General features: G+C 51.8%; 1 protein-coding gene across 1 annotated transcript in view; it reads right to left on the reverse strand.

Moving 5' to 3' along the window:
• Positions 1–600: 600 nt before the first annotated feature.
• Positions 601–11,097, reverse strand: part of SLC35F6 (solute carrier family 35 member F6) — a 16,615-nt gene continuing 6,118 nt past the window's right edge. Inside the window, exons 2-6 of the mRNA XM_019642145.1 lie at positions 6,208–6,280; positions 5,285–5,456; positions 4,816–5,028; positions 4,062–4,172; positions 601–2,782 (exon numbers count right to left, since the gene is read on the reverse strand). Coding sequence (XP_019497690.1) covers positions 2,313–2,782; positions 4,062–4,172; positions 4,816–5,028; positions 5,285–5,456; positions 6,208–6,280 — 1,039 coding nt within the window. The 3' untranslated portion in view covers positions 601–2,312. The remainder of the gene's footprint in view (positions 2,783–4,061; positions 4,173–4,815; positions 5,029–5,284; positions 5,457–6,207; positions 6,281–11,097) is intronic.

Below are 11,097 nucleotides of genomic sequence, written 5' to 3' on the forward strand. Positions count from 1 at the left end.
TTAACATTTATAGGCACCTGTGATTTATTCATCTTACGTAATTTTCATGCTCATCCTGCTAAATGGAGGCTGGCTTTCCCATTTTTGAGAGATGAAGACCCAAAGCTCCAGGAGGTAAAGCGATTTGCTTGAGTTGGTGGCATCCCTGATGGGGTGTCCCTCTCCTTATGCTTTGCCACCCCTCCCCACTGAAGTCCCACTACAATTCTCCCCAAGCCTTCAATGTTAAAATCCACACAGGCCCCCATGGCAGCGCTCACATTAAGGCCAACTGCTTCCCTAACACCCTCCTAAGCGGTTTGCACAGTTGAGCGCACAGGCTGGGCAGCCGTGGCAAAGGAACATTCCTGGATTCTTGGTACAGGCTCCTGGCAGCACTCCCTGTGGCAGAAAGCGGTGAGCAAGGTCTGGGAACCAGGAACTCTGGCTTTGCCTGTCACTGGCTGTATGACCTTGAGACGTTCCTTCCTCTGAACAGTGTATGGTGGACTGGGTGATTTCTAGGCTTTGGTCATTAGAGCTTTACGACCCAACAACATTCTAGATGCCACCCCAGAACGTCCCAACCCCGGGGCTCCTTCCGTCATTTAAAAAATAGTCCACATGCCAATTTCCCTTTTATTTTTTTAAAACAAAGCCTAAAACAACATTCTAAGGCCTGATTTTGAACAAGGCAGGTGTAGTCCCCACCACTCTCCTGTCCATTTCCTTCTTCCTATGACACACACCATGACCCAGAGATGCTCAGGGGCCCCTGGGACTCAGAGCTGGTGGGATGGAAAGACTCTCCTCTCCCAGCAAACTTTAACCTGCTGGATTCCCACACAGCCTAAGGGTTTTGCTTGTCAAAGATGCCTTTCTCCGGAATCTATTTTAAGGGAGGCATTTGGTGTTTTATGATTGAGCTGCCCAGGAAAATGGTCTGAGGCTCCAGAAACTGCCATGGAGTGAAGAACGCTGGAATGAAGGGCCACTCAGCTCCTTGGAGTCTCTGATGTCAGTCTTCTCTCTTGGGAGGGGGGTGGGGGATGGGATGTGGGAGGGGGTTTACTGGGAGGACACCAGCACATGATGCTTCTATCTCAGCCACAGGAAATTTTCCCCAAAGATCCCAGACCCATATGGTAGGTGGGGCCACAGATTTAAAATCAAGCAAACCTTGCTTGGAATACTGGCTCCATGAGGAAGTCACTTAACCTTCTCTGGACCTTGGTTTTCTTGATCTGCACCAACCTGTGCAAGTTGTTACGCACGAGAATAGAAGTTAAGCACTTGATACAATCCTGAGATGCCAGAATTACTCTGACTGGCAGAATCCTGGTCAGTCCATCGCCCTGGAGGGTGCTCATGGAGTCAGGTTGCTGGGGGTGCGGCTGAGGTCCAGATGTGCTCTAGATCCCAGCCTGCGGCAGAATCACGTGGCTTGCATGGCCAGAGCCCATGGCAGGATACCCCTCTTGCCAAACAACTTATAATTCTGGGCCTCAGTTTCCTTCTCTTTAAAATGGAAGGTGCAGAGTTCATAAAAGCTGGTATCAAGGGCTGCCTGGAATCCCCCTGTAACCTCTCCCAGGAAGAGAGGCCCTGAGGGTGTGTAAGAGCAAGGACACGAAACATTATAACAGGCCTGGGAAGGAGGCACTGCGGACAGAGGGGAATGTCCAATAAATGGGTTGTTACTCCTTTCCCAGGTTGGTAAAAAATCACAGGCCCATGGAGTAGGCCCAGCTGGGGATGGAAGGCCCTGAAGCCAAAGCCACAGCGTCGATACCTTCTGCTTTACAGAGCAGGACGCCGAGGCCCAGAGCCACGAGGTAATGAGTGGGCTGGGGAACATACACTGAGTTTGCGAAACCTAGGGCCCCAGACAAGGTTAAGGAATATCTTACAAGTTTTAAAAAATACAATACTTAGTTCTGGTTTGAATTTGCTCCCTCGCCTCTCTTTGGAGAACCAATTGTAGCTTATGATTTAGGAGGAAATCCTAGGGTTGTTAGTTCCTACAATTCCATTTTAAGATTTAGTTTTACTGCTGCCGGAGGGGTTTAGGGGGTTGGAGAAATTAGTTGGGCTCAGTCACTGCACTCACACCTGTGGGGGCTGGGTAACACCTTTCTACAGGGGATGGTGACAAAGGAGGACCTGGGTATCATATCATCTTCTGGGGCAGCAGCTGTCCTGCCTATCTGTGGAGAGGACGGGCAGGGTGAGGCCTTGGGGACAGGGCACTCTTGAGGCTCACCAGCCCCTGTGGCCTCAGCCTCAGGGCAAACAAGGTCCATCCAGGTGGCAGCAGAGGCCCCGCAGAAGGCTCAGCTGGCATCATTGATGGGAGTCCGAGAGGCACCCAGCAGTCTCTCACGCTCACCCTCCTCTGCCGGGTGCCGGGCCCGGGACAGGCAGCTCAGCAGTGGGCGGTGCAGCCCATTGTAGAGGGCAGTGCCCATCAGGAGGATGAGAAAGCCGAGGATCTGCAGTGAGTGGAAGGCCTCCCAGCCCAGTGCCAGGCTCAGTGCCCAGATGACAATGGTCCGTAGGCTGTCCAGCACCATGCGGGTGGTGGCGCTCAGCTCCTTGGTGACACTGATGCCCGCAAAGTTGAAGAAGGCAATGCTGCTGATGTTGCCCAGCAGCGCCAGGGCGATGAGAGGCTGCCGGCCCACCTGGCAGAAGGCGTCCAGCGCATCCTCCAGTGTCCCACGAGGGCTTCCACTGAAGGAGCCGGCAGGGATGTAGTACATGGGCACCAGCAGCAGGGAGAGGATCACAAAGCCAAAGAGGCCTGCAGGAGAGGAGGAAGCTGGTTGTACTCTCCGCTCGGCCCTCAGGCTCCCAGCAAGGCCTCCCCTGATCTCCCGCCATCCCTCTGAGTGGCCCTCACACCAGGATCTTTCTTTTAGGTCCTGGAGACATCCATCTCACCAGGATTTCACAGTTGCCTACTGAATGGTCTCTAGCTGCCCTATCTCTGTGTTAATCTGTGTATTCTGACTGGACCAAGAGTAAGAAATACTTTTTATATTGTGACCAGTATATGTGTGCACAGGCACACTTTCACAAAGCAACAGCTACCCTTATAATGTACAATGTTCTTAGACACTTTTAAATTCTAGTCTATTCATTTAAAAAAGAATTGCTGGCCATAACCACTATAGTGCTCCTAAGTGTGGAAAAACATGGCTCTCTCATTCAGTGGCATTGGTCTGTGACAAAGAGATGGACCAGAATATAAATCGATGCACTGCTTCATTCAGAAAGTCTTGCTAGAAAACAAAAAAATGAGCAGAAACAAACACTATGTTTAATGATGTCGCTAATGTGGTTGATTAACATGCTGTAAGCCCTCTCAGCTCACTGTGGACCAGGACAAACAGCTCCCTGACTGATCCACAGGCCACACTTTGGTGACACTGCTCTAAAGCACCCTGTTAGTTTCCTGTTTTTAAAGCATAATTTTGACAGTTGCTTCCCTCCTCAAAAACCTTTGGTGGTTCCTCTCTGCCTGTCATTTAAAGTCTAAATACACTTGCCTGATATTCAAGGTTCTCCATGATAGGACCTCGACCTATTCAATTCCTAACCATTTCCCCAACATCAAACCTGTATCTCACCCAAACTATTACTCACTGGTCTCCAAACTCATGTCCAGCTCCCCATGTCTTCACTCTGCCTGGAGTTCCCTCCTTCCCACTCTTCCTGTTGAAACTGCAGCTCGAATGCCACCTCCCCTGCCCCAAGACACTCAGCGAAGCCTGGCAGGTGAAAATCACTTGAGCACAAATAGTCTGAGCTAAGGCGCACTGCCTGGTCCTTTCTTGCTGGTCAGCTCCTCTAGAGGGAGGCTTACCTCTCATTCATCTTCGTTCTTGTCCTCCCTGAGCTCCTGACCATGTGCACAGCAGATATCAGAGTATATGGCAACACATTGGTGGTGAAGGGAGGAAGGAATGGGGGGCTCACCCCTCCCAGTGCCCCTGGTACCTGGTCTTGTGCTCCTACATGTGCATTCACGCCACGTGGCCCCCCGACCAATGCCCTTCTCCCAGCCCGTGCTCACACACCCTCAGTGCCAACGGCTCGCAACGGGTGCACGTTGTGCTTGTAGATGAACTTCTCCTCTAGCACCATCTGGATGGCGACGATGATCTGGGCCATGATGATCAACAGGTCCCCTGTGGGAAAGGATCAACAGGGTCCAGGGTGAGGGAGGCAGGGACACAGCAAGGCTACTAGGCTGTTGGCAGCGTGGTGGGCCCAAAGTTGAGGGAGACAGCACCCATGGGGACATAACATGCACAGCTCTGACTTTCGTAGGCACCATACAGTTCACAAGGCACAGTCATAACTGCCCCCTGCCTGACCTCCTGGCCCCTGAAGGGTGGGGCAGGCTGGCAAGCCTCTGGGCTGAGGCCCCCGAAGGGGTAAGCAAGTCTTTTTGAGAAGTACAGGCTTTGAGGCAGACATTCCTGGTTTACTTCTGCCTCTGAGTGACCAGGGTGGTCCCTTCATTGTAAAATGGGCTGCACTGCTTCCTTTCTGGGATCGTGAGGATCACTGTGATGGCAAACACCAGTGCTCGGAACCAGGCTGGGCACTTGGTAAGTGCTCAGTTCACTTGGTAAGTGCCTTCCCTATACTCTATCCATCACCTCGAGAGCAGGTCCATGTCCACACCAGCTGGTCCCCACATGTCCTCCCCCTGAGCTTGACACACAGCAGAGCTTGTAAAAGTTTGCTGAATGACTGTGCTGGGCCCTTAGAGAGGACAGGATGGGACAGGAAGGGCAGCCCTTGGATCCCCGAACCCGACCACACCTGTGATCACTTCGCTGAGCTTGTGCTGGTCGTCATGCTTGCTCAGAAGGTCAGCCAGGCCCACGACCACCAGCCCTGCGATGGTTGAGAGGATGCCCAGCCACTGGCTCAGCGCCAGTCTCCGCCCTAGGAAGGCCACTGAGAACAGGCCTGTGAATATGATCACTGCTCCCCTCAGCATCTGGAAGCTGGAGGCACTGGTCATGTTCAAGGCTAGGAGAGGACAGACACACGACGTTAGCTCTCGAGGGTCAAGGCTGTCTGTTCACGTAGGGTGTCCTCAGTACTGAAGATGTACCTCCCACATAGTATGTAATCTTGCGGGGGGAGGGGCATGTGTGTGACAGTCTACGGGAGAGGGGCAGGGGTGAGATGAAGATGAGCTGGGGGTAGAGGTGGCTGTTTCACCAGTGGCTCCCTTGGGTCATGGGCTTCACTGAGCTCTTCTCAGCCTGGCTTGGCTACTCACCCACATACATAATGCTGGTCCCGGTCATGTCACAGAGGGCTGGGGGCAGGAAAAGAAGGGGGTTGAAGGGCTGCTGGGGATCCATGCTGGTGTCTGGGTGCCTCGCAGCTCTGCACCGGAGTAGGTAGAAGGCAGCCAGGCAGGAGAACTCCCCCAGGAACATGCCCACTGCCTGCAGAGACAGAACCCTAGGAGTTTAGAGCTGGAAGGAGGGTCACTTTTAACAAAAAAAATTTAACATAACCTTTCTTCAAACAAGAGCTTACCTATAACCCCAACACATAAAACAGGCAAAAACAGAGCTGCTGTGTGCGGGAGGCCCAAGACTGATTCCTGGGTCTACCCCTAAGACTCCCGAACATCTTGACGCAAACCCGAAGGCTGTGTAGAGCCTGGTCTGAAAACCACTAATCTAGGCCAAACCCTGGTCAAGCTCCAGATGGAGAAACTGCGGCCCAGAGAGGCTCAAAAACTTATTTAAGGTCACAGAGAAAGTTGCTGGCAGAGCTGGGGCTGAAATTTGAGTCTCCTACTTCCCAGTTGAGCAATGAGGTGCCTCCTATTTATGGTGTCTGCCCTGTCCAGCTGGGTCTGGGCTTCCGGCGGATGGAGAGCAGGTTTTGCTATGAGGGTTGTTTTCCAAATGTATTCTGACTTGAATTTGGTGAGGGCTGGCCTCACGGTGCTCAGGACATGACCATTCACCAGGACTTACTCAGGCTTCCCGGAAAGGACTGTGCCCTCTGCTCCCTTCCAGAGGCACTTACACCCTGGCCTGTGTTCTGGGAAGGGAGAGAGAACTGGGTGGCTTTTCTGGAAGCAGGAGAGGACTCCATCCCTCTCCTGGTCAGGAAACAGCAGGGCCTCCCGGGGCGCCTGGCCTGAGGCCTGGCAGATGGGAAGGGAGGAGGACGGGCAGATACCTGGAGGAAGGGATGCTGGAAGCTGTGCTCCTCACTCTCTCCACAGCCCCGGGCCTTAAAGTTGTCCGCCCACCTGCAGCAGAGAGAGAAGGTCAAACCCTGCAGCGTGGCAGGCTCTCCTGCCCTGGTCCTGGTACCTGCAGACAAGCTCGCTCCTCCCAATGCCAACAGGCTAGACTTAGGGGACTCGGCCCAGAGTAAGGCTCCCTCTCAAAGGGACCAGTTTCCATGGCAACGAGTATTCATCTGGGACCACGGACAGAAAGTGGGGGCCTGGGAAACTTTAACTGAAATTTCATGAACCTCTCACTGAAATTTAGCATTTCCTCAAATTACGAATGTACCATTGCAATACCTGCAAGTTTGTCACAAAGAAATCACAGCTATTCTCATTTTCACATTGGAGCTGTTACAGATATTGTGAAGTAGCATTTACACTTATCACTATTCTGAAATGATAGTAATTAGACCCATTGCTTCTAATTTTACAAGGTATGATCAGAAAATATGGTGATTGTTTACATAAAAAAATTTATTACAGTAAAAGACACATTGCCATTAATCCCCCTCAAAACACTCCCCCTCGCTTCGGACATACTTATCCCATTGTTCTTGCCACTTTCTGAAGTAGTTCTGGAAATCCTCTTTCGTGAGTGTCTTTAGTTGTGTTGTCATGGCTGCCTTGATGTCCTGAATTGATTCAAAATGTTTACCTTTCATGGTCCTTTTTGGGGAAGAGCCAGAAGTTGCACGGTGCCAGATCCAGTGGACAAGGTGGATGAGGACACACCATAGTTTTTGACAGAAATTGCCGTACCAGAAGCAATGTGTGACACGGATTATAGTGAATACTGCTGCTGAGTGCCATCCAACGGAAAGGCAGAGACCTTCAATATGGGAAGCATCACACTGAACCTTAGTAACAGTGTATGACAAGTTTCAACTTGTCCGGGGCAGTCATTCGGGTGTGAGCTACAGTTGAGAGGTGTGTTTTAAAGTGGGCTGTAAAACATCCTCCATCATGACAACGCTCCGTGTCACACATCGCTTCTGGTATGTGGTAATTTCTGTCAAATGAAAACATTATGGGGCCGGCTGAGTGGCTCAGTTGGTTAAGAGTTGGCTTAAGAGCATGAGCTCTGAGCAACAGGGCCGCCAGTTTGATTCCCACATGGGCCAGTGACGCTGCGCCCAAGCTGAGCTGTCGCTGAGCCAACAACAGGTGGCAGGATGGCTCAGCTGGTGTAACAAGATTGCCTGTTCAATGGTGGGCTACGCCCACCCACAACTAAGACTGAACTCGGCACCTTGAGCTGAGCTGCCGCCCATATGGCTTGGTGGATAAAGCATCCGCTCTTAACAACAAGGCTGCTGGTTCAACTTCTGCATGGGATGGTGGCTACGCCTACATGCAACTAAGATTGAAAACAGCACCTTGAGCTTAGAGGCCACGAGCTGCTGACGGGAAGCCAGATGGCGACTGGCGCCCTCCACAATGAAGATTGAAGAACAACAACTTGGCTGGTCCCCTTCCCCAATTCCCCAACACTGTTCCCTTCTCCCAATTCTCCAATAAAATCTTAAAACAAAAACAAAACAAAACAAAAAATTACGGTGCGTCCTCATCTACCTTATTCATTGGATCTGGCACCGTGAGACTTCTGGCTCTTTCCCAAAGTCAAAATGATTCAGGACATCAAGGCAGCCACAGACAGCGTAACTGAAGACACTCAAGGAAGAGGACTTCCAGAACTGCTTCAGAAAGTGGCAAGAACGATGGGATAAGTGTGTTCGAAATAAAGGGGAGCATTTTGAGGGGGATTAATAACAATGTGTCTTTTACTATAGTGAAATTTTTTAAAACATTCGCTATAATGTTCGATCACATCTTGTATGTGTTAAGAAGTATATACACACAATTCTATATCACAAACTTGCTTTTTAATGTTTTGATAACTTTATTTCAACAAATTGGATTTTCCTATAATCCTCAGTTTTTTATTTTCACGTTAAAACATTACTTTAGGAAGTACATTTATTTGCACATTTAAAAACAATAGGATTCACCAGATTATCAAAGGGATCCCTGGCACAAAAATATCAAGAGCCATTGGTCTACAAGGGCACTTGAGCTCTGGGAAATGACTGCCTGACACTGACCACCTGGTCACCTTCATAAAACCCGAGGGCTTGGAGGGTCTTTCTAGCACAGACCCTAAAGCAGGTGGCAAGTATGTGGCACTAGTGGAGCGGCCTCCCAGCTGGCATGCTAGCAGATGGCATAACTGATTATGGCATGGTTCCCCACTGAGTCCAGACACAGGCCCAGGATCCTTTGTGGCATAGTGCTCTGGGCGGCTACCATCAACATTCTTCATTGTCCACCATCTGTGTGTGCTAAAGCTCCCATCCCTGAATTTTATTTTTGCCGGGTCTAGTATGATCTCTTTCATTTGAAAGCCCTTCAGATATTGGGAGACTTTTCCACCTTCTGAATCTTCTCATCTTCTGGCTAAACAGCCCCAGCCCTTCCTAACCTTTCACTTCCCTGGCTGCTGACGTCTGGAAATGCTCCAGTGGGCCCAGGGCCTGAGCCAAGGGCATGTGATCTGGTCCAGACCAAGCTTGGCTAGATGGTGGCCCTTCCCTCATGTTGGATGTCCTGGTTAGTTGATAGGACTTCAACTGTGTCCGCCACATCACACTGCCGACTCCAGCCAACGCAGACCCAGGGCTGGTTCCTGTGGGCCACTGACCAGCTCCCTCTGCAGCGCCCCACACATAGGCAGTGGCTGTCTCTAAACTGAAAGACTCAGGACTTCTTAAACGTCTTTCCTTGCAATGTCTGTCAAGGGCAGCCATGCCGTGGTGCCCAGCCCTACTCTGCTTAGTCATCTCTACACAACCCTGAGCTCCAAAGGGCAGGGGAACCTTCTGCTTCCTGTGCCTCCTACAGAGCTGCAAGCATGAGCCACTGGTTGTGCCATCCGCTAGAGGCATCTTATCCAGCCCTGGTTTCTCTGTGCCCTGAGTTTGGGGAGGGGAACAAGCAGCTCTTTCCCATTGCCCAGGGCAAGGACATGACATCCGGATGCTAGCAGTAGGAAGGGCGGGCTGAAGGGTGGCAGGGCTCCTGGTCAACCGTGGGGGTGGCAGACCTGTGAGGGAGAGCCCATGTCTACACAGAGATCTGAACACATCCCAGGGATAGTGAACAAACAGGGCTGTGGCAAACTTATCTCACAGAAGGAGACCCCACCCACGCCCTGAGATGTGGAGAAAGAGGGGCAGTCAGGAGGGGCTGTGGTTCTTGGGAAAGGCAGGGCTCAAAGGAGAGCTGCAGGGCAGGGAGAAATTCTGGTATGACTGGATGGGAAGGCAGAGAGATCTGGGTTGGGGGACCAGTTACAGTCAGGCTGTAATCAGTCCCAGTACCAATGGAGAAAGGAAGCCCCCGCTACAGAATAAAACTACCTTCTCCCTGGGGTCTCATTTCTGCCTGCATCTGCTACAGGTTCTGGCTCTTGGGTCCCCAGGCAGGGCAGACATAGGATGGGGTGGGGACTACAGACAAACTGTGGCTCAGGGCAGGCCTGCTCTACAACCAGGCTCGCTTTTGCAGAAAGAGCCCTCTGGGAGGGTCTGGGTGAGGCAACTGAGCGAAACAGAGAGGTGAGGAAGAATGAAGAGGTCAAATTTTACTAAGGGCACAGAGCCAAGTGAGCAGGTCCGAGATAGGAATTCCCAGGACAGGAGCCAGGGATCCCCCAGGGGGGCATAGGGAGGTTATGCCAAGTCCGTAAGGCCAACCAGAAGCCTAGGACAAGGGCAGGTATGGAAGCCCCTCCCTCATCCTGGGGGCACACTCAGAGATTGGCAGACTCAAGAAGACCCTCAGGTCTAGTGGTGGGCCCACCTCCCAGAACCGTGCCCCTGGACTACTACCTAGGCAGCTTACAGTAATGACAACTCACATCTGTATCCCTTTCAGGTTCCACAGTCACTGTCACTTGAGAGTTGCACTCAGCATCCAGCAACTTCCACATCTCTCAATCCCCTGCTTCTGGCATATTACCATACAGAAGCTCAAACATTTCTTGGCTGAATGAATGAGGCTTCCAGACCACACCGAGCAAATAGGCAGGTACTACACAGCCCAGAGGCAATGTCTCTACAAGTCCTAATTTCCCACCTGGTATGAGGTGCCCCCTGGGGGTGGGACAAGCAGGGCCTGTCTTTCCCCAGGGTGGCGCACCATATAGAGTGCTGGCGCACCATACAGAGTGCTGGCGCACCATACAGAGTGCTGGCTGCAGGGTTGGTGCTGAGGTCCCATCCCCCACACCAAAGGGACGACTTTGCTTTCTCCAAGGGGTGGGTCTGCCTGAACAGATTGGGGCTGGCAGCGCTCCCAGCTGGGGAAATGGAGTCTTTTTGTATCTGAGGGCCTAGGGCAGGCTTGCCGCCAAGGGATTGGGTGTCATTGGACAGGCTACCCTGCCAGCCTCTCTTCAGGCCAGGGAAATCAGGCCAGGCACTTTGGGATGGAGTCAGGCCTCTCATCCTGGCCCCGAGACATACTTCGGTTCACAGGCGTCAGCAGGCACAGAAGGGCCCCAGGTAGCACAGAACAAGAACCAAAATCCAGCCCCAGTTCATCTGGGGATGACAGCAATGACCCCTAAGGTGGGATAACACTTGACTATTTTTGCAAAACATGTCTCTAACATGTTGTTTTTATTTTTTCACACGGGAATCGAACCAGCAACCTTGTTGTTAAGAACGCACACATGTGGGGCCGGCCGAGTGGCGCGATGGTTAAGAACTCGCTTGGGATGCCAGAGGGCCCCGGTTCGGATCCCACATACGAGGGCCAGTGACACTGCCCTC

Source organism: Hipposideros armiger, unplaced genomic scaffold (assembly GCF_001890085.2).
Source record: "Hipposideros armiger isolate ML-2016 unplaced genomic scaffold, ASM189008v1 scaffold_0, whole genome shotgun sequence".
NCBI lineage: Eukaryota > Metazoa > Chordata > Mammalia > Chiroptera > Hipposideridae > Hipposideros > Hipposideros armiger.